Below are 23,609 nucleotides of genomic sequence, written 5' to 3'. Positions count from 1 at the left end.
TAGTCTTTATTTGTCACTTATAATAATAATAATCCTTGCATTTGATATAGCGCGTTATCACGTCTTTGAAACGTCTCAAAGCACTTCACAGAATATAAAGTGAAACGAAGGGTCATGGAACCACTTTGACTCACTTGCCTTTCTCCATAGATGCTGCCTGACCTGTTGAGTGTTCCCATTGCCTTCTGTTTTTGTTTCAGATTTCCAGCATCTGCAGTATTTTGCAATTTGTTTTATACTGTAAAGTGAATTGACTGTGTATTTTGTGGGCAAAACATGGCAGCCAATTGTGCACAGCAGTATCCCACAAACAGTCATGGATAGAGTGAGACCAAATTATTATTATTTTTTTTTGAAGGAATTATTATCCCCAGAAAACAGATCTATCAATCAACTAATAACCGGGTTACTACTTACTGCTAGGTAAACAGAGGTGTGTGGAGTAAGTAAACTTACCCAACGTTTCGCCCTGCCCAGGAATTGAACCCAGATCCTCTCACTTGTGAAGCGAGTTCTCTAACCACTAAGCTACAGGACTTCATTTGTATCTGTGGGAAGTCAGGCTTGAGAGAAGCTATTTGGAAATGATCGACCGTTAGAAAGTAGGCAACTACTGAGGGCATTCAATCATCTGACACAGCACACAACAGAAGAAACAGAATTGCAAGCAGAGCTCAGTACATTTGAACATGTCTTCTGAGAATCTCAGTCAAACTGATTTTATAATGTAGCCAAGAAGCTACTTCCCTTATAGTTGTAATAATAACAATAACATTTTGAATGAAGAAAGCTCTTTGGCCTGTTTGATCTCATCCTTCTGGAATACCCATCTGATTACCTTCCCAATGCACGATCAAGCTGTTTCTCAAATGAGTCCAACATGAGTCAACCACTCATGTAACAAAATACTTCACCGTGTGCATTCTAAAATGGCTCTCACCATACCCACACTATATATTTGTGCCCTCTTGTCCTTCAGCCGGGAGAGGAAATAATAAAAGTTTCATCTTCTCACCCTCCCCCCGTAAGGTTATCTTGAAACACTTTTTTTTAAAAAACATTCTCTGATTTTAAAAAGCCTTGAACCAGTTTTTCCTGCTGACTTGTTTCTATTAGAGACACCCATTGTTTTGATCTTATTTTCCAAATTCTTTCCCTTGTTCCACTTCTTCCCCGATTTAGATGCCTTTTTGATGAATCATTTACTTGGGCAGGGAGGAATGGTGGAGTCAAGTGAAGGGAGGAACCAAAGCAATCATTACAATCAGTAAAGGGTTGTTACCATCTAGTTATCAGTATCCTGTTGCTCGTGGTTTCAAAAGACTGCAGGAACTGGAGTTGTCCGAGGCTTGGCACGATGCAACAAGGAGAGCTAAATACAGGGGCAGATGTCCCTGATGAACTGGTCTTCTTTGTCAATGGACACAAGGTAGGAGCAAGAGCAGCCTAATTAAGAACATAAGAAATGCTAGACAAAAAAAGACCAAGATACATCTCGTTTGCCTTCCACCTTCCTGGTGGTCGCATGCACATATGTTCTGTACTACCTATATCCCATAATGTTATTTCCTAAAAGAAACTATCTAATCTGTGTTTGAAAGAATCAACACTTCCTGCTTTGATGTCTCCCTAGAGTACCTAGAGTTCACTATTCGCTCACTGAAATAGTGTTTGCGTAGTTTCGTCCTGAATTTACCCCCCTTCAATCGCAGGCTGTGTCCTCTGGTTTTACTATTCTGGACAAGTTGAAACAGCCTGTATATATATTGTTTTACCCCTTTAGAATCATAAAGACAGCAATCATGTCGCCTCTCAATCTTCTCTTTTCCAGCATGAACATGCCCATTTGTTTCCCTTGTTGCAGTTAAAGAGTGAATGATGCCCTTCAGGAACAGAGACAGAAACTTTGATTCTCTTAAACAGTTGATTAATTTTGTTCTTTGCTTCGAAAATAAAATGAGGGGGTTGAACAAAATATGGTTCATGAGAACAGCAATGCTAGTGCTGTCCCATGGTCAGGAAAGGCTTCAGAGCCCTGGTTAAGCAATTCACTCCAAAGCCCCCAAATTCCACTCAGTTTCAGTCAGTTTTGTTGAGAGTGCTGAGAATTGTGGAAAATTCTTAAATTTCAGCCTTAATTTGGAAGCTGGTTTTCTGCAATTCTTAAAAAAAGGAACGCTTAAAAGAGTGATCTCAGAGCACTTAAAAATGGCAGAGCCCGAATCCAAGCCAGGGGGACGGAGAAGGTGACCACAGCCACTGTTGAAGGGGAAGTTCTTCAGTTGTAACCTGTAAGGTGCAGAAACAATTTTTTTGTTTGTGGCTGAATGTGGCAGCCAATGTGAGATTTGTTAATTATTACAAGGAATGCCACAGACTTTGCCCCACAGTCTTTTTATTCCTTTTTCAATTTACAGCCTCGCGTCATCTGAGTCTTAGAATATATTGGCCAACATCCCATTTGTCTTTTTAATTGCTCTTTGCACCTGTGAGCTTATTTTTAGTGATTTGTGTACGTGGATATCCAAATCCGTTTGCTCCTCCACAGTTCTTAGTTTCTCCCCATTTAGAAAATATTCTGTTTTGCTATATTTGGATCCATACAACAACAACAACAAAATTATATTTATAGAACGCCTTTCATGTCGGGAGGACGTCCCAAAGCGCTGAACAGTCAGGTGTTGGGGCCCGAGAATGGGGGAGGGGTGGTGTAGGGGTGAGGGAAGACAGAGAGGTGGGAGGGCGACCAAAAGCACGGTCGAAGAGAAGGGTATTGAGACCGACCTTGAAGGAGGCGAGGGAGGAAGTGAGGTGAAGGGACCGTGGGATGGAGTTCCAGAGTGTGGGGGCAGAGAGGCTGAAAGACTGGCCACCGATGGTAGGGCGGGTCAGGCAGGAGCAATGGAGCAGACCGGAGCCTGATGAACGGAGAGATAGGGTTGATAGGGAGTCAGCATGTCAGAGAGGTAGGAGGGGGCAAGGCCATGGATGGCCTTAAAGGCGAGGACGAGGATCTTGAACTCGATCCTCGGGGGGATGATAAGCCAGTGAGTCAGGCGAGGGTGGGAGTGAGGGGGTCACGGAGCCTGGTGTGTGAGAGTACACGAGCTGCAGAGTTTTGAATGATCTGCAGCTTGTGAAGGGAAGAGTTCGGAAGGCCGATGAGGAGGGAGTTCCCGTAATCGAGCCTTGATGTGACGAATGCGTGGGTGAGGATTTCGGCAGCCTGAGGGATGAGGCAGTGGCAGAGTCTGGCAATGTTGCGGAGGTGGTGGTAGGCAGTGCCGGTCATGGCGCGGACATGGGGAAGAAAGGACAGTTCAGGGTCAAACAAAATACCCAGGTTACTGACTGGCTTAGTAAGGTTGAGTGTGCAGCCGTGGAAGCTGATGCTGCCAGCGCCTGAGGTGTGGAGGCGCTGGCGCGAGCTAATCAGGAGGGCCTTGATCTTGCTGAAGTTGAGTAGGAGAAAGTTGGTCCTCGTCCAGGACTTGATGTTGGACAGACAATCGGTCAGGATGCCAGTAGTCCTGGAGTTCAGGGTGGAGGCAGAGAGGTAGAGTTGGGTGTCATCCGTATACATGTGGAAATTTATCCCATGTCTGCGGATGATGTCACCAAGGCGGAGCATGTAGAGGGTGAAGGGGAAGGGACCGAGGACAGAGCCCTGAGCAACACTATACGAGACGGTGTGGGGGCTGGAGGAGAAGCCGTTTGCCGCAACAAAGTGGAGGCGGTGTGAAAGGTAGGACCATAGTGGACGACCTCACACTATTAATAATTCGACAGGCAGTGGTAAAAATATAGTTTATTGCATAAGATGAAACATAAGGTTTAACAATCTGTAATCAAATTATACTACAACATACTAACAGTATAACACATCTATGTGAGCATAACATTTACTACACAGGATGAACACAGGGGTTGCTCAGTACTCCAGACAAACAACACACCTCAAAATACACAGCAGAAATCAGCCCCTGGAAATCCCTCAAGGACAACTGATTATGTAACACAAAACTTCTGAAAACAGACAATCCCCAATACTGTCTTGTAACTGGCATCAGTATGGAGTCCAGCCTCTGGAATCGCCCTTCAGATATAGCTGATCCTCACAGTACCTTGCAGCCCTTAACACTGAATACTCAAAGTCACAGAGAGTGGCCCTATCTTCATCAGGATATACAGCATACACCAGCACCTCTCTCATGCTGCCTAGTCCATCTACTGAGTCTCAGACCCAGCACTCGTTTCCATAACCAACATTTAACAGGAACTGGCGTTCAGTAAACAGACCCAACCAGTCATACACAACAACAGTAGTACTGACAATACAGGGACGACAACACATCTCCAGGCACTGTTTCATACTTCAGACCAAACAGTAGACCTGGGATAAAACCTTGACCTACACTGGAGAGATGACAGAACTATCACACAGCATTACAGAGAGTGGCTCCTGTAACTCAACAGAAACAATCAGCTCTTAGCCCAGCACCTCACTCATGCTGCCAACCACTCCTCCTCTTTCACTTTTAATGGTGACTTTCTTACTGGAGGTAAATTCCCTCACCCCTGTACATATACATAGATACAGTAGAATCAATATCAATTCCACTGGGAAGTGCGCAGACCCTCTACACATTAGAACAATTTCAAAGTTAGATCTTTCTTTTATGTGTTTCTAGCTCCACCTCCCCTGTCACAGAGATAGCCTCCTCCAAAGCAGGCTGCTTTGCACACAGAGAGATATGGACAACTTCTGGGCAGCCTTCCACACCCTACTTGTTTCTCAGCCTTGAGATCAGCAGGTGTCTGAGGCTGCAGCCTTTTCTTTCTGTGGACCATTGTTCTTACATCTATGCTCAAGGACCCGATCGCTCATTATCTCAGAGGAGTGAACATCTTCCCAGAAAAATATGAAATGTAATCAGAAGCTGACCTCAGCCCGTCCAGCAAAGCTACTTTTAACCATTTAACTACCAAATCTTCTGGAACATTTGATTGCTGTTTGAAATATACCAAGGCATCCTGGGTGATAGCCAATAGACTCTTTGCACCTGTAATCTTGTTTTTAGTGATTTGTGTACGTGGACACACAAATCTGTTTGCTCTTCCACAGTTCTTAGTTTCTCCCTCTTCAGAAAATATTCTGTTTGCTATTTTTGGATCCATAGTGGATGACCTTACAATTCCCCATGTTGAACTTCATCTGCTACAGTTTTGCCCACTCACTTAATCTATCTAAGTCACTTTGTATCTTCCTGCTCCCATCTACATAATTTACTGTGCCTCCTAACTTTGTGTCATTATACAAATTTGGATATTAAACTCTCTATTCCTTCATCCAAGTTACTTATATATATATATATATATGGTGAAAAGAACCCAGGTCCTCTCGCTTTTCGTGCTTAGAGCAAGAGTGCTTTAACTACTAAGCTACAGGACTCTAAGTAATGTCATCAGGTTGAGAGAATGTTGACAATGTTCCACAGGTACCTCTTTTGTTTAATATCTTCATAATTCATCTGGAGCTAGGAGTCACAAGCACAGTGGCTATATTTGCAGATGATACAAAGCTAATGAAGGTGGTAGACTGCAAAGCTATAATCACCACCATCTTTTAAAAACCTTCCCTGGACCCATTCCTGTTTTCTAACTACCGGCGCATCTCCAACCTCCCTTTTCTTTCCAAGGTCCTTGAAAGAGTCATTACTTCCCAGCTTTGCTCATTCCTTTCCTACCACTTCCTTTACGAGCCCCTCCAATCAGGTTTCCATGCCGCTCACAACACGGAAACTGCTCTGATCAAGGTGAAAAATACCATCCTATCTGTCTGTGACTGGGGCTCCCTCTGCTCCTCGTCCTCCTCAACCTCTCTGCTGCCTTTGATACCGTGGACAACTCCATCCTCCTTCACCGCCTCTCCTCTCACCTCAATCTTCAAGGTTCTGAACTTGAGCTTGACGTGAAAGGCACTATACAAATGTAATCTTGTTGTTGTTGTTGAATGGTTCAGTCTTATCTATCGCACCAACTGCAATTTGTCTCCACCAACATTTTCTCTTCCAACCCCTGCAGAGTCTCCATGCAGTGTTCCTCAGGACTCTGTCCTTGGTCCCCTCCTCTTCAACCTCTATATGCTCCCACTTAACGACATCACCTGCAGAAATGGAGTCAATTTCCACATGTACGCAGCTGACACCCAACTCTATCTCTCTGCCTCCACGCTTGATTCCAGTGCAACTGAAGTCCTGACAGACTGCTCTAGGACTCCACATGTGATGGTAACCAGAGCTGTACACAGTGCTAAAGGTGTGCTTAAAATTCCACAATGTACATCTTCATTGTAACTTTGGGGGATTTGAGCCAAATTAATTTGGCAATACAGCCCAGCTTTGTGCTCATTTGGTTTTTTGCTGCCTTCTGCGACCAGGGCTCCCTCTGCCTCCTCATCCTCCTTGACCTCTCTGCTGCTTTCGACACGATCGACCACTTTATCCTCATCCACCACCTCTCTTCTCACCTCAACCTTCATGTTTCACTGGTTCAGATCGTATCTCCCACACCGCCTCCACTTCATCTCCACAAACGGCTTCTTCTCTAGCCCCCAGACCATCTTGTGTGGTGTTCCTCAGGTCTCTGTCCTTGGTCCCCTCCTCCTCAATATCTATATGCTCCCTCTTGGTGACATCATCCTCAGACATGGGATTAACCTCCACATGTATGACGTTGACACCCAACTCTACCTCTCTACCTCCACCCTTGACTCCAGGACCACTGCTGTCCTAACTGAAGATATCAAGTCCTGGATGAGAGATAACTTTCAAGCGCTGACAACATCACTATCCATGGTTGCACACTCCACCTTGCTAAGCCAGTCCGGAACCTTGGGGTCTTGTTTGACCCTCAAATACCCTTTCTATTCCACATCTGTACCATGACCTGCTCTGCCTTCCCCCATCTCTGCAACGCCACCCGGCTTCACCACTGTCTCACACCGCAGGCAGCCAAAACCCTCATATGTATCTGCATTACATCGAGGCTCGACTATGCAAGCTCTTTGGTTGTCGGGCTCCCCAACTCATCCCTCCACAGGCTGCAAATCATCCAGAACTCTGCAGCACATGTCCTCTCATGTCATGCGACCCGATCACCCCCATCCTCGCCCAACTCCACTGCTTCCTATCCCACAGAGGATACAGTTCAAGATCCCGGTCTTCACCTTCAAAGCCCTCAATGGTCTTGCTCCCCCCTACCTCTACGACCTCCCAACGGCCTACCATCCTGCTCGCTTCCTCCGCTCAGCGGGCTCCAGCTTCACATTATCCTGCCTCGCTTGCCCCACTATTGGCGGGTGGGGGTTCTGCCACTCCGCCCCCACCCTCTGGAACTCCATCACGCAGTCCCTCTGCTTCGCTCCCTCCCCTGCCACCTTCAAGAACCATTTCAAGACCCTCCTCTTCGATTATGCTTTCGATCTTCCTGCTTCCCTCCCTGCCCTCCACCATCCCTGACCCTGACCCCCAGTTCAGATTAGTAACTGTGTCTGTCCAGTGCTTTGGGATGTCCTCCCGACGTGAAAGGTGCTTTACAAATGTAATTTTGTTGTTGTTGTTGTTATCTTGTTTGGTTATGCCAAGCAATGAGCTAACCAACATCTGAAAGCAATCTAAAACAAAAGAAGGAATTTCTTCAGCTTTCCTGGCCAATAATCCTCCAAATAAAATCGATCATTTACTTCATGGCTATTTATGAGACATTGCTGTGCACAAATTGGCTGCTGCTTTCAACCACAAACAAAAAAACAGTCACTGCACTTTATCATATATCCTATGAAGCACTTTAGTATATCCTCTCGGCGTGAAAGGCGCTATATGTGAACATTTATCTCATCTATTGAACAGGTGACATTTGGGGGTCCTTTGAACTATGATTGTAAAATATGCAATAATACCTTTTTGAAATACTCTCTTCCATGACTTCATAGTTGCAAACATGTCAACTACATGATCAAAACTTAGTGTATGTGTCAAATTCTGCTCAATAGATAGGATTGCAAGTGCATTTCATCTATCCTGGATCATTATAGATCTGAGTGAGTTTTTGATGAGGCTCATCTTTGAGAACGAGAGTTCAGCTTGACACACTGTTACTGGTTGTGGTAAGAACATATGAAAAGCAACTGTCACAGTTAGAAATGTGAGCCTAACACAGATGAAGACGTGAAAAGCGCTATATCAAATGCAAGGATTATTATTATTAAATGCACTGACATGGCTGCCTGTGTCACCGGCAGCAGAACAGACGAGTTGTGTACAGTGAATTGTAAACCGACTTGGGGTTGTCCACTCTGGCACAGCTGCTGACTAACTTCAGTGACGGCTGTGTAGGTGTCATCAGATTAATAACGTTGCCAATTACACTCCAATGAACGCTTTGAAAGAAGCGTGGTTTTGCTGCAAATGTGGGTGGTTAACTGTGTTTGAAGGCCAAAGTTTTAGTAAAACAAATTGCAAGTTAGCAGGGTGGAGGAATGTGAGGTGGGTGCAATTATGTGTGTGTTTGTGTGTGGGTGTGTGTATGTTCGGGGGGGAATTCAGCTCAGGCTTATGAAATTCAACCCAGGCCAGTAACTAACCAAAATGAATCAAACCTAAACTAATTGCCTTTTTGAGATGTGAACTGGCTTTGAGGGCGCACGTCTGGTAAAACCATTGTTGATCTATAATCAATCCCATGCCAAATTCAAGCCCAATTCTGAGTGTTCTACATATACATGGAGTCCTGTAGCTCAGTGGTTAGAGCACTCGCTTTGCAAGCGAGAGACCTGAGTTCAATTCCAGGCAGGGCGAAACCTTGGGCAAGTTTCCTTACTCCACACGCCTAATAATAATCCCTCCAAAAAAACAAAAAACAATAATAAAATTGGTCATTTTCAATCTACGACTGTTTGTGGGACATTGCTGTGCGCAATTGGCTGCCGCGTTCGCCCACAAATATACAGTCAATTCACTTTACAGTGTGTTCTGTGAAGCGCTTTGGGACGTCCTCCCGACGTGAAAAGCGCTATATCAAAATGCAAGGATTATTATTATTATTATTATTATACATGGAGGTTTCCCTTTGTGTGGAATGGAGTTTCATTCTCTCCTCAGAGGAACACATCCTGCTCACTTAACTACAGAAAGTATTAGGATATTATTTATTATTATCATATGTTATTATTAGGATATTAGTAAATTGGGAAAGCCAAGACTTTGTATATCATGTAGTGGGAGTAGCTGCATATCGATTAGGAACGAGAAATTCTGATCAATTGCCCTCCCCACAACCCATACACGCACACACACACACCGCCCCCCCACCCCCACATGTAGAACTGTCTCCTACAGCCTGACTAAAATCAACTGTAAGATTCAGTGACCCTCTAAAGCAGAAAAACTCCCAACACAAAGACCCTAAAATGATTTCTCAAGCACTGATGTCCCTTGTGTCTTTATTTTCCCTAGGTTGCAGAGGAACAGGTGGATCCCGAGATGACGCTACTACACTATTTGAGAAGAAAATGTATCCTAAAAGGAGCTTGCGAAATCGGTGACTTGCCACTTTGCACTTTCATTTGAAGATAGGAAGATAGCACTGGCTAGAAACCCCACAGGGGGTCTGAAGGACCCCACAAACCAATCCACGGAGAGTTGACCGTATCAATAATGATTCCACCCTTCTATCTTTCCTCTCCCTCTGCTCCGATCGCTTCCTTATCCTAGGTGATTTCAACCTTCACCTCACCCGCTCTTCTGACTTTTCCTCCCTTATCTTCTCCTCAAACTCTGCTTCCACATCTACTCTGCCATCCATGTCCTCACCCCCTTGACCTGGTGATCACTCGGGGCCTCACTGTCTCGGACCTCACCATCATCAACAAAGTGATCTCGGACCATCACTTCATCTCCCTTAACTCCTCAATCACTCTTCCCACCACCACCCAACTTACCTCCATCTCCTACAGCCCCTGGAAAAAATCTCCCTCCCTCTCGGCTGCCTTGGAGTCACCTAAACTCCTTCCCTCTGGGCGTCCTCCCGCAATGACCTATCCTCCTCAGTCACTCTTCTCCACAACTCCCTCTCCTCCACTCTTGATTCCATTGCTCAACTCTCTTCCTGAACCATCTCCTATTCACATAAATCACCTTGGTACACCAGCCACCTCCACTTCCTTAAAGCATAAGGGAGAGTGCACGTTCCCTGAGCGCACATGGCTTAAATCAAACCTAACGATCCATCTGCAGATCTGGCTGAACCATATCAAATCCTACCACTCCACGCTCACCTCTGCTAAATTGTCATTCTACTCCAGGACAATCTTGGAGTCCAAGGACAACCCCAGGTTCCTCTGCTCCATCAGGAACCGTCTCCTTTGCCCACCCTCTCACGCCTCACCCATCCTCACATCAAATGCCAACTTGAGCAGATGCTGGACTTCCTCGAATCCAAAGTCAAGGGAATCCGCTCAGCTGCCTCTGCTACTGCATCTGCTACCCCCTCCCCATCTACTTCTCCCACCCCAGCCCCTACCCATCCCTCCCTCCACACCTTTGAACTTGTCTCCCCCTCCTCTTTCATCACCACCATAACCCATATGAAACCGACCACCTGTTCCCGCGACCCCATCCCTACCCCTCTCTTTACCTCCCAGCTCCACCTCCTTGCCCCTCTACTCACTGACATCGTAAGTTATACAAATAACACATGATTTTATGGGTGAAATCGATTAGGCAATGTATTCATGTGTGGAGGTGTATAGGATATGGGCGGGGGGGCAGGTGGTGGGGGTGTTTTATGCTGTATGGAGACTCCCTCCGCTCAGCAGACTCCGACCTGCCCCACGTTCCCTGCTCAGCCTGCCCCAGCCTCTCTGCCTCCATCCTTTGGAACCCCATCACATAGTCCCTTCACCTCGCTCCCTCCCTTGCCTCCTTCAAGGCCTGTCTCAAGACCCTTCTCTTCAACCACAGATTCAGTCTACCCTCCCTGCCTAATCCCAATCCCCTGCTAGGGTCCAAATCTCTGACTATGCAGTGCCTTGGGACGACCTCTTGATGTGAAAGGTGCTGTGTAAATGTAATTTGCTGTTGTTTTTGCTGCATAGAGGCTTATGAAGCCAGATATAGTTCTAGGTGCTGTTGCTCTTGAAGTTGGCTATTGCATTCATCTCCTTGCTCTTGGATTCAAATGCTGATTTGCAAGATCATTCCCAGTGGGATTTTATTATTTTCATAGAATAATGGAATTTTCCAACATATTAGCTTCAACATGTGACTTCTGCCCACATCAGTACTATTTATTTAGTCCAACTTCCTGCATTTTCCCCACGTATGCTTTTAATTTATTTTCTTCTCAAATATTTGTCCAAATTTCTGTTTATTTTTGTAAAAAACCATGGTTCCACTGTGACTGTGTAATTCATATTCATTACTTTAGGAATTTCTAAACTTGCTTGTCTTTTCTCAGTGTGGGCCAATAGCTTTTAGTTTATGATGTTTGTGAACGGTGCTAAATAAACACAAGTTGTTATATAACAAAGTACTCAAAGTCCATGGAAGGTTCACCAATATTGTGAAATGAGGATCATTCTCTCATTTTGGTGAGCCACAAGATTTACATAAGAAAATAAGAACTTGCTCAGCGAAAGAAGACCAAGGTCCATTTAGTTTGCCTTCCACCATCCTGGCAGTCGCTTGACGTGTCATGTCACAAGCTATATACTGTATCCCCAGATATTATTTTCTAGCAGAAATCTACACCATTAACCTATACCTCTCCTCTGGCTCTGTCCCCATTCCCCTCAAAACTGCCATCATTTGTGGAGTCCTGTGGCTCAGTGGTTAGAGCACTGAGTTCATTTCCAGGCAGAGGGCGAAACCTTGGGCAAGTTTCCTTACTCCACACGCCTAATAATAATCCCTCCAAAACTAAAAACAATAATAAATGGGTCATTTTCAATCTACGACTGTTTGTGGGACATTGCTGTGCGCAATTGGCTGCCGCGTTTGCCCACAAATATACAGTCAATTCACTTTACAGTGTATTCTGTGAAGCGCTTTGGGACGTCCTCCCTACGTGAAAAGCGCTATATCAAATGCAAGGATTATTATTATTATCATCACTCCCACACTGAAAAAACCCTCCCTTGATGCGCCGCAGCTATCAAGCTACCGGCCCATCTCCAACCTCCCCTTCCTGTCCAAGGTTCTCGAAAGAGTTGTCACCTCCCAGCTGCGCTTTTTCCTCTCCACCCATTCACTATTTGAACCCCTCCAGTCGGGTTTCCGTGCTGCCCATAGCACAGAAACTGCCCTGGTCAAGGTCACTAATGACATCTTGACCATCTGCGACCAGGGCTCCCTCTGCCTCCTCATCCTCCTCGACCTATCGGCTGCATTCGATACGGTCAACCACTCCATTATCCTCCACCGCTTGTCCTCCCACCTCAACCTTCAAGGCCCTGTCCTTGAGTGGTTTAGGTCGTACCTCTCCCACCGTCTTCATTTTGTTTCCACTAACGGCTTTTCCTCCAGCTCCTGCACTGTCTCGTGCAATGTCCCTCAGGGCTCTGTCCTCGGTCCCCTCCTCTTCACCCTCTATATGCTCCCCCTCGGTGACATCATCCGCACACTTGGGATTAACTTCCACATGTATGCGGATGACACCCAACTCTACCTTTCATCCTCTACCCTCAACTCCACGACCCCCGATGTCCTGACAGCTGCCTGTCTGACATCGAGTCCTGGATAAAAGACAACTTTCTTCAGCTCAACGTGTGCAAAACTGAGGCCCTCCTGATTGGCTCACGTCAGCGCCTCCGCACCTCAGGCGCTGACAGCATCAGCATCCAACGCTGCACTCTGCACCTCTCAAAGCCAGTCACGAACCTCGGGGTTCTGTTCGACCCTGAGCTGTCCTTTCTTCCTCATATCCGCGCCACAACTGGCACCGCCTTCCATCACCTCCGGAACATCGCCAGACTGCGGCACTACCTCACCCCTCACACTGCTGAAACCCTGGTCCACGCCTTTATCACCTCAAGGCTGGACTACGGGAATTCTCTCCTCGTTGGCCTTCCCAGCACCTCCCTCCACAAGCTGCAGGTCATTCAGAACTCTGCAGCTCGTGTACTGTCCCGCACCAGGCTTCGGGACCACATCACACCCACCCTCGCTCGCCTCCACTGGCTCCCCATCCCCCAGAGGATCGAATTCAAGATCCTCATCCTCACCTACAAGGCCATTCATGGCCTCGCTCCCTCCTACCTACTATCCCCCTACTTACCTGCCCATACCCTCCGTTCCTCTGGCTCCGGTCTGCTCCATATCCCCTGCCCTAACCGACCTACCATCGGTGGTCGGGCTTTCAGCTTCTCAGCCCCTAGGCTCTGGAACTCTATCCTCCAGTGCCTTCGCCTCCCTTCCTCCCTTTCCTCCTTCAAGGCCGGTCTCAAGACCTTCCTCTGCAACCGTGCCTTCACCTCCCCTCTCGACTCTCTACCCCCTCCTCGCTCCTTCCCTTCCCTCCCCTCACTCTGACTATTTCCCCCCTGCTCGGGTCCCGACCCAACTGTTCAGCACCTTGGGACGTCCTCCCGCCGTGAAAGGTGCTCTACAAATACAATCTTGTTGTTGTTGTTGTATCTAGTTGGTTCTTGAAACAAACAATATTTTCTGCTTCCACAGTCTCCTTAGGGAGCCTGTTCCATAAGTTTACTGCTCGCACACTGAAGTAGTGTTTCCACAGGTACAACGAGGTATAGCTGTAAAATGTGAACAGATTGACAAAGCTTTTTTCCTCAATAACGGATTGATCAGTGGGGCTAACTGGAACCAAGCTGGGCTGTGGAGAAGGAGGATGTGGAGCCTGCACCGTGATGGTCTCAAAGTATGACCACCTTGAAGGGAAGATACTGTATCCTTTCAAAGGAAAATATAAAAGCCAAATGGCTGGAGTTGGTGTTTGAGAGGAATAGCAAGCAGGGAAAATTGAAAACAAAAACAGAAGTCACTGGGCACACTCAGCAGGTCAGGCAGCACCTATTGGGAAAGGAAAGTGAGTCAATGTTTCGGGAAAACGTTTTTCAGTCCCAATTCAGACTCAACGGAGTCAATGTTTTTTGTGTTTTGAAGCAGGGAAGATTGTTTGGCCCATTGAGCCTACTTCCACAATTTCATTACTTCATGACAGTTTTTAATCTTATTAATTCCGTTTTCGATTAAACAAAATAGACAATAGAGAGCCCCATATCTGCACTCATGAGGTTTGTTTACATGGTAGGTTGGAAACAGAGCAGATAATGGTTATCCAGAAAAATCTTGGTTACACTGCTCGCAAAATAATTCTTTGATCACTGCCACTATGTTACCACACTATATGCCCTACTCTCTCTGTCCCTTCCCGTTTCTTCCACCTTCTCTCTTTGAGTCTCATTCCTCTTTGACTCTTTCATTCTCTATGACTGTTTAACTTTTCATGTCTTGGCTTTTTGATTTCTTCAGTTTGAACCTTTCTGTGTCACTCACTGACCTTTTTTTTCTCTCTCCCTGACTTTTACTTTCTCTGAATCTCTTCCTCTTGCAGATTCATAGAAATCTACAGCGCAGAGCAAGGCCATTCGGCCCACTAAATCAATACCAGCTCACAGAGCAAGGAGATCAAATTTAGTCCCACCATCCAACCATATCCACTTGAAGCCCCTCTCTTTCAAATGCTCTATGCCTGATTCTCTCTAACTTTCTATTTCTCTCTGTCTCTTTAACTTTCTCTTTCTCTCCCTCTCTCTTCCTTTCTGCCTATAATTCTGACCTATCTGTAATCTTATACTGTGCAAATTGTCAATTAAACACACTTAACTTGCATTATTGGATTAGTCAAGCTGTGTTGGAAAAATTGTATTCCTGAAGACCTTCTGTCCATGTGTGCAACCGTTATAGTTTCCCAGCAATACAATTCTGCATCGGAGCCCAATGGTAGTAAATAGATGTACAGTTGTTGGCAGATACATGGAATTCTCCTGTCTTTGTGACGTTACACTGTGGCTTATGTTGAAGAGTCAATGTTGGACATTGGCTCACACTGAAGAAATATTCGGGCACCTCCTAACCTATGAATTTATTACAAGCTTAAGAGCACCATATCTCCATAACATACTCCTGGACATTTAGGAGGAATAAATGCTTATAAGGAAAATAGCAACATAAATGGTGGTTCAATCCTGCAAACAGTGTCTCAGAGCGGTGCACTTCCTGTGGAGACAACAACAAAATTATATTTATAAAGTGCCTTTCAGGTCAGGAGTATGTCCCAAGGTGCTGAAAAGTGATCCGTCAATCGACTAACGACCGGGTTCCTACTTACTGCTAGGTAAACAGAGGTGTGTGGAGTCAGGAAATCTGCCCAATGTTTCACCCCCCACCCCATTTATATCTGAGGATACAGGGAGAGTATGTGGGTGCCATATTTGAAATTGGGATCAGTGGAGCAAAGACCAGAGTAAGATCGATCAAAGGCAGAGACCCAAAAAGAAAAGTGATTACGAAATGGAGGTCAGAGGCAAGGGAAGCTTATAAATGGCCTAGTACATTTATTCCCATTTTGATCTGTTGAGTTTCCTTAACAATATCTTCCAGGCACTTTTCTCTCAATGCCTGCCTCGCACCCGTCTGCTCAGTGCACCACATGGCCGTCACCACTGTGGAAGGAATTGGGAGCACGGATACGCAGCTACACCCAGTCCAAGTTGGTCTGAGTTCCAGTAACATGCCTGATGATAATTTCAATGATTCACATTAGTGAATACGTTTAAATGAGCTAAAACTTGAAATATTGTAATGTAATGCAGGGAGAGTGGTTTGGATTCTGTGGAAGCTATCACCCCCACCCACATCACCCCCACGCTCGCCGGCTCCACTGGCTCCCCATTCCCCAGAGTTCAAAATCCTCATCCTCATCTTCAGTCAGCCTTGTTCCTCTCTACCTTTGTGATCTGCTAACCCTATATCAACCTGTTCACTTCCTCCACTCATCAGACTCCGGTCTGCTCCACGTCCTCCGCCCGGCCCGCCCCTCCAGCCTCTCTGTCCCCACCCTTTGGAACTCCATCCCACAGTCCCTTCGCCTCGCACCCTCCCTTGCCTCCTTCAAGGCCCATCTCAGACTCTCCTCTTTGACTGTGCCTTCGGCCACTCTCCCTGCCCTCCACCCCACCTGATCTCAACCCCCAGCTCAGGTCCAAATCCCTGACTGTCCAGCGCCTTGGGACATTCTCCCACAAAAGGCATTGTGTAAATGTAATTTGTTATTGATGTTGAAGCTGATTCTGTATTTCTGATGCCCCAAAATTCCATCTAGTCTCAGCCAGTTTTAAAATTCAAGATTGTGCAAAATTGTGTAAAATTTCTAATTTGAGCTTTGTTTCGGAATTCAATTTCTCACATCCAAATTGAGAATTTAAGAATGTCCCACTTTCCTCTAAGTCATCTTAATTTTTAAGGACAAAGTAGTCTTGCTGGAAAAAATGAAGCAGAATGTAGATTTGTGGTTATAATATTAAGAGTCTCTGCATTGAATTTACTTTTGCTTCCTTTTTTGAGGACCATGACTCATGCTAGAGCACAGTGATTTACTCTGATTGCTTAACAGGAACGAATATCGAAAGCCCATGGCTCCCAGTGTGGATTCTGCACTCCTGGGATTGTTATGTCCATGTATGCTTTGGTGCGGAACAACCTGGAGCCAACTATAGCGGATATTGAAGACACACTACAAGGTAAGGCCTTTGGGAGTACTATAATAATGATAATAATAATAATTCTTGCATTTGATATAGCATCTTGTCACGCCATCAAGACATCTCAAAGCGCTTCATTTTATACACTGTAAAGTGTATATTTACACTGTAAACTGTATATTTTGTGGGCAAAACGCGGCAGCCAATTGCACACAGGAGTGCCCCACAAACAGTCAGGGATTGAGTGACCAAATATTTATTACTAATATTTTTGAAGGGATTGGTACCCCTGGAAAAGCAATCTCAATCAATTAACAACCAGGTTCCTACTTACTGCTAGGTAAACTGTCCCTGTGTCTTTGTTGATTCCAGTTGTCGAACAAATTATTATTTTGTTTATTTTTGAATGAATTATAATCCCCAGTAAAGTGATAATAATAATAATAATCCTTGCATTTGATATAGCGCTTTTCACGTCTTCTAGACATCTCAAAGCGCTTCACAGAATAGACTGTAAAGTGAATTGACTGTATATTTGTGGACGAAACTCGGCAGCCAATTGCGCACAGCAGTGTCCCACAAACAGTCGTGGATTGAAAATGACCAATTTATTATTGTTTTGTTTTGGAGGGATTATTATTAGAGTAAGGAAACTTGCCCAAGGTTTCGCCCTGCCTGGAATTGAACCCAGGTGTCTCGCTTGTAAACAGACCTAATATCGTGACTAAACATGGCAATGAATAATCAGGCTGGATTCTTAAAAATGCACTCTAATGTACCTCTACAAAGACAACAATTAGGTTTGTACCTCTCAATTTGTTAACGGTATACAAATGCCCTAGTAAATAAACAGTAAATAAACAGAAATGCCGTGGTGGAAAAATTCTTTATAATGGACAAGTGGATACTGAGCCAAATCGGCTAGGTTCCTAATTACTGCTAGGTAAACAGAGACAAGTTGAGTAAGGAAACTTGCCTAAGGTTTTGCCCGGGAATCAAACCTGGTCCTATTGCTTGTGAGGCGAGTGCTCTAACCAGTACGCTACAGAGCTCCACAGATATCACTTGAGCACTACAACAATACAATGCTACCTCTTGTGCAGAACCAGTTGGCACCCTGATGGACTACATTCCTGCACAAAACTATGTTGTGGTTCAAATTATCTCTCTTTAAGGAATCCCATGTGGGTCACACTGAGATAATTTTAGTTTGGAGCTGCAAGGTGTTGAATATCAGTGCAATACACATGAATTCCCTGCAGGAAATCCACATTGCATCCAAAGTGGCTTTTATGAGGTATGAATTCAAGATCCTCATCCTCACCTACAAGGCCATTCACGGCTTTCCTCACTCCTACCTCTCCGACCTACTATCCCCCTACTTACCTGCCCGTACCCTCTGTTCCTCTGGCTCCGGTTTGCTCCACATCCCCCGCCCCAACCGCCCTACCATCGGTGGCCGGGCCTTCAGCCTCTCAGCCCCTAGGCTCTGGAACTCCATCCCCCAGTGCCTTTGCCTCACTTCCTCCCTTTCCTCCTTCAAGGCCAGTCTCAAGACCTTTCTCTTCAACTGTGCCTTCACCTCCCCTCTCGACTTTCTACCCCTTCCTCGCTCCCTCCCTTCCCACGCCTCACCCTGACCACTTCCCCCCTGCTTGGTACCCGACCCAACCTTGGGACGTCCTCCCGACATGAAAGGCGCTCTATAAATGCAATCTTGTTGATGTTGTTGTTGTACGAGGCACTGTTCATGTGGTCATTTTTTTATGTACACTCTTTTGACACCACTGCTTCCCAAATAGATACTGTTCCATTTATACTCCCATCTTTCCCCATCAATAACCAGGTTTCAAACAAACCCATTTGACAGTTATTCACTGAGTTTTTACCTTTTATTAAAAGTCTCACATGTGTGCTTTATGTTCAGGTAACTTGTGTCGGTGCACGGGATACAGACCTATTCTTGAAGGCTACAGGACGTTCACTAGAGTAAGTCTTGCAGATGATTTTAATTGCAATTCTTTTACCAATTCTCCTCTCCTAAAAGCGCTGGCTGATGCCTTCACTTGAAAGTGTGATCCAGACAGCAGTTTGCGTCATTCCTCACATGAAATTCTTGTCAACGTACCATGTAGTGATTTTGATGATGAGGTGTGCGAGCCAGAGGAACTCAGCTAAAAGATCTTTATTGACATTTTGCCAGCAGTCACTAGGATGCTGCGGCGGGAATGGAAGAGAAAAAAGCTGCTGCAAAACTCTGGATGAACCAGCCCGAGTAAGTGATCGGGGACAAACTCTGATGTGTCCTGTTTACTAATGTTCATTCCGGGAACCATTGGCTCAGTTGGTAGCTCGCTTGTTGCTGGGTCAGAAAGTTGCGGCTTCAAGCCCCAGGTCTGCACTTACACTCAGCTCACACTCTAGGCTGATGCTCTATTGCTGCTCCTAAAATTGCCCTTCACCCAAATAACAACAACTTGCATTTATACAGTGCCCTTCACGTGGGGTAGCATCCGGGAACGCTTCACAGTGGGGAAGTCTGACAATGAGCTGGGGGAGAGGGAGGGGGGAGGTTGATCGTAAGCTCCATCAAAAATGAAGGTAGGATTTGAAGGTGGGGACGGAGGGGCAAGGCAGAGGGATTAAGGGAGACAGTTCCAGAGTTTCGGACCGTAGTGGCTAAATACGTGGCTGCCGATGGTGGAGTGGAGAAGCACGAGGGACAAACAGGAGACCGGAGCCGGCTGAGCGCAGGCAGCGGGTGATGGAGTGGGGGCAGCTGTGATCTCTTGTCCTGCTGCTTGGAGTATCCATAAATAAAAATTCATTTTAAATCTTTAATGTACGTTTTACAATTTTAAAATCACATCACCCATATTTTACAAAGGCGCAGGGAATATGAAGCTCAATGTTTCCCAAATAGAGCAGATCCTTGTTTCACCTACATCAATAAATGTGATGCATGGAGTGAGGGGCTTCACAAAGCTGGTGACGAGGCTCAAACTTTTCCTCTGCCATCTTGCTATGGCTGTTTGGAAATAATAATAATAATCATAATCCTTGCATTTAACATAGTGCCTTATCACGTTGTCAACGCATTTCACAGAATATACTGTAAAGTGAATTGACTGTACATTTTGTGGGCTAGTAATAGTAATAATCCTTGCATTTGGTGTAGTTCCTTTCACATCGTGAGGATGTCTCAAAGTTTTTCACAGGAATTTACTGTGAAGTGGAGTGTTTGTGTATTTGTAGTCTTATGCAAATACCAGCTGCTGTGACTGCTTGTAAGGAAAATTATAACTCACATCCAAATATTGTATTTTGTCAGCCATCAGGTGGGAACAGGAAAGGAAACGACTGCTACAAATGTCTGGCTGATGGTAGCCGAGTAAGTGATGAGCATTCTCCTAGGTCTTGTTTACTTTGACCGTGCCTTCAGCTTTGACTCTCTACCCCCTCCTCGCTCCCTCCCTTCCCTCCCCTCACCCTGACCATTTCCCCCCTGCTCGGGTCCTGACCCAACTGTACAGCGCCTTGGGATGTCCTCCCGACGTGAAAGGCGCTCTATAAATGGAATCTTGTTGTTGTTGTTGTACTGCTGTTGTTCCTGTGAGTGAGTGCTTGTGTGTGTACATGTGAGTATGAGTGAGTGTATTAGTATTAGTGTGTATATGTACCTGTATACATAGGCAAAGGGTGGTGGAAATCTGGAATCTCTCCCCAAATGGCTTTTAATGCTGGATCCATTCACATCTTGAAGACTCAGATGGATAGATATTTGTTAGGTCAGGATATTAAGGGATGCTGGGCAAGCGCAGGTACAGAGGTACAGATCAGTCATGATTTTATAGAATAGCAGAACAGGCTCAAAGGGCTGAATGGGATATTCTGTTTCTATGTTTCTAAGTCAGGTCCTCAGAGGTACGTATGATGCTTATGAATTGACAGTACTTTAGGCAGTGTATTGAAGAGGTTTTTGCTATCTTTACTCAGCACCTGCTTCAGACCCTGGGGGCAGTGTGAAAGAAAGTTCCCTCACATATCAGCCTTGTGAATCTGTGCTGCTCCTATTCTTTTACATCCTTATTCATGCACAATCTCTTGCCATTTATTACAGACCCAACTCTTTGAATCATTAACGTTCAAGCCTCTGGTCCCCACTCAAGAGCCAGACTTCCCCCCGGAACTCCTGGTAAATGCTGGTGCCCTTGCTGAACATTGACACAAAGACAGGTAGTCTGTGATGGTAGTTATACAGGAATGTGTCTGAGCTATTGTGCTACTGTACGCATCAGTGACGATGGAGAAAACAGCTTAGTCAATAATAGGACATGAATTGCCAAATGAAAAAACGCGGTTGAGCAGAATGGACAGTAGCTTTTAAAATAGAATTAGACAAATGTTTGAAAAAAAGCACAATATAAAATGATATGTGGACAGCACAAGTGTGGGACTAAATGGATTCACCACAGAGGAACGATGTCCTTCCTTGCTGTACAATTCTGTGATTCTTTGATTCAAAATTATGTTTTTTTTAATGTGTGTTGCAGTTATTTGATGAATTGCCACAGAAAACTCTGCTGTTTAAAGGAGAACGGGTTACCTGGATTCAACCTTACAGCTTGGATAAGCTGTTGTCCTTGAAAGCCAGGTACCCCGAGGCTCGGCTGGTGGTGGGCAACACTGAAGTGGGTAAGAAACTCAGAACAAAACAACATAGAAATAATAATAATACTTGCATTTTGACACAGCGCCTTATCATGTCTTTGAGACTTCTCAAAGCACTTTCCCGTAAAATACCGTAAAGTGAATTGACTGAATATTTTGTGGGCAAAACGCGGCAGCCAATTGTGTACAGCAATATCCCACAAATGGTCGTGGATTAAATTTTTTTAATTAATTAATTTTTTTGAAGGGTTTATTATCTCCAGAAAAGTGATCTGACAATTGAACAACAACCGGGTTCCTACTTATAGCTAGTTAAGTATGGCATGTTAAGTTGCTGGGTGTGTGGAGTAAGGAAACTTGCTGAACATTTCGCCCTGCCCAGGAATCAAACCCAGGTCCTCTCGCTAGCGAGGTGAGCGCTCAAACCATTAAGCAGCAGGACTCCACAAATCATACCAAAATCAAAGTCTTGAGATCTAGGAGAAGTCTTTATAGGTTGCTATACGAATGCCCGCCATGTTTAATTGGCAGCAATAGATTGTGATTCAAACCCAACATTGGCACTTAAGTTGACAGTCTAAGCTGATACTCCAACAACAACAACAACAAAATTGCATTTGTATAGCGCCTTTCACGTCGGGAGGACTTTCCAAGGCGCTTGGACAATAGTGTTTCGGATCTGAGCTGGGGGTCGGGATTAGAGAGGGTGGAGGCCAGTGGGGGAAGGAGGGTGACCGAAGGCATGGTCAAAGAGGAGGGTCTTGAGACGGGTCTTGAAGGAAGCAAGGGATGGGGCAAGGCAGCGGGACTGTGGTATGGAGTTACTGAGGGTGGGGGCCTGCACGCCAATGGTGGGGTGGGCGAGGCGGGGGATATGAAGCACATGTGCAGGAGAGAAATGGGCTGCAAAGTTCTGAATCATCTGCAGCCTATGGAGGGAGGAGTTGGGGAGGCCAACAAGCAGGGAGTTTGCATAATCAAGCCTGGATGTTATAAATACATGTAGGAGGGTTTCAGCGGCCTGTGGTGTGGGACAGGCGATGTTGCAGAGGTGGGGAAAGGCAGAGCGGGTCACGGCATGGACGTGGGTAGATAGGATAGTTGAGGGTCAAACAAGATGCAAAGGTTCGATTGGTTTAGTGAGGTGGAATGTGCATCCTTGGATGGTGATGCTGTCAGCGTCTGAGGTCTGGAGGCACTGATGGGAGCCAATCAGGTGAGCCTCGGTCTTCTTGACGTTCAATTGTAGATAGTTAGCTCTCGTCCAGGACTTGATGGCTGACAGACATTCCATCAGGACAGCAGTGGTCCTGGAGTCAAGGGTGGAGGCAAAAAGATAGAGTTGGGTGTCATCTGTATACATGTGGAAGTTGACCCCATGTCTGTGGATGATGTCACCAAGAGGGAACATATAAATATTGAAGAGGAGGGGACCAAGGACAGAGCCGTGAGGAACGTTGCACGACACTGTGCACGGGCTAGAGGAGAAGCCGTTTGTGGAGATGAAGTGGAGACGGTGTGAGAGGTAAGATGTGAACCATTCAACGACAGAACCATGAAGGTTGAGGTGAGAGGAGAGGCAGTAGAGGAGGATAGAGTGGTCAACAGTATCGAAGGTAGCAGAGAGGTCAAGGAGGACGAGGAGGCTGAGGAAGCCCTGTTTGCAGTTGGACAAAATGTAATTTGTCACTTTGACAAAAGCTGTTCTTGTGCTGTGGGAGGCAGAGGGTTCGTGAAGGGAATGGTGGGAGAGGAACGAATGAAGTGAAGAATGATGACACTTTTTTAAAGGATGGGAACGCTGCCTGTGGACAGGGAGAGGTTTATGATGTCTGTGAGTAGAGGGGCAAGGAGGCAGAGCTGGGAGGTAAGGAGAAGGGTAGGGATGGGGGTCAAGGAAGCAGGTGGTCGGTGTTATGTGGGTTATAGTGGTGGTGACTGCACTGGATTGCAGTACTGGAGAACAGTGAGGTGGATTATCGCATCATCGGAAGTGCTTTCTTTTAGATGAAATGTTTAACTGAGGTTCCATCTGTCTGTTCTTCAGGTTGAATTTAAAGATGTCATAACACTATTGGAAAAATCTAGCACCATGGCTTCAACCACACTTCCTGGCAAATCATAGTTATAATTATTGGAATGAGTATTCAGCTTC

General features: G+C 45.6%; 1 protein-coding gene across 5 annotated transcripts in view; it reads left to right on the top strand.

Moving 5' to 3' along the window:
* The first annotated feature begins 1,287 nt into the window (after positions 1 to 1,287).
* xdh (xanthine dehydrogenase) overlaps positions 1,288 to 23,609 on the top strand; it is a 62,767-nt gene continuing 40,445 nt past the window's right edge. For 3 of the 5 annotated variants that reach the window (XM_042332894.1, XM_042332895.1, XM_042332892.1), the window contains exons 1-10: positions 1,288 to 1,429; positions 9,516 to 9,573; positions 13,869 to 13,965; positions 15,684 to 15,792; positions 16,696 to 16,822; positions 18,711 to 18,772; positions 18,987 to 19,058; positions 20,115 to 20,174; positions 20,904 to 20,978; positions 21,337 to 21,478. In XM_042332894.1, coding sequence (XP_042188828.1) covers positions 1,358 to 1,429; positions 9,516 to 9,573; positions 13,869 to 13,965; positions 15,684 to 15,792; positions 16,696 to 16,822; positions 18,711 to 18,772; positions 18,987 to 19,058; positions 20,115 to 20,174; positions 20,904 to 20,978; positions 21,337 to 21,478 — 874 coding nt within the window. In that variant the 5' untranslated portion in view covers positions 1,288 to 1,357. Of the gene's footprint in view, positions 1,430 to 3,717; positions 3,746 to 9,515; positions 9,574 to 13,868; positions 13,966 to 15,683; positions 15,793 to 16,695; positions 16,823 to 18,710; positions 18,773 to 18,986; positions 19,059 to 20,114; positions 20,175 to 20,903; positions 20,979 to 21,336; positions 21,479 to 23,609 lie in introns of those variants that run through there. The other 2 variants (XM_042332893.1, XM_042332896.1) reach the window with 2 other exon arrangements.

Source organism: Callorhinchus milii, unplaced genomic scaffold (genome assembly GCF_018977255.1).
Source record: "Callorhinchus milii isolate IMCB2004 unplaced genomic scaffold, IMCB_Cmil_1.0 Scaffold3, whole genome shotgun sequence".
Taxonomy (NCBI): Eukaryota; Metazoa; Chordata; class Chondrichthyes; order Chimaeriformes; family Callorhinchidae; genus Callorhinchus; species Callorhinchus milii.
The sequence above is the reverse complement of the archived record's forward strand: the minus strand, read 5'-3'. Positions and strand labels throughout refer to the sequence as shown.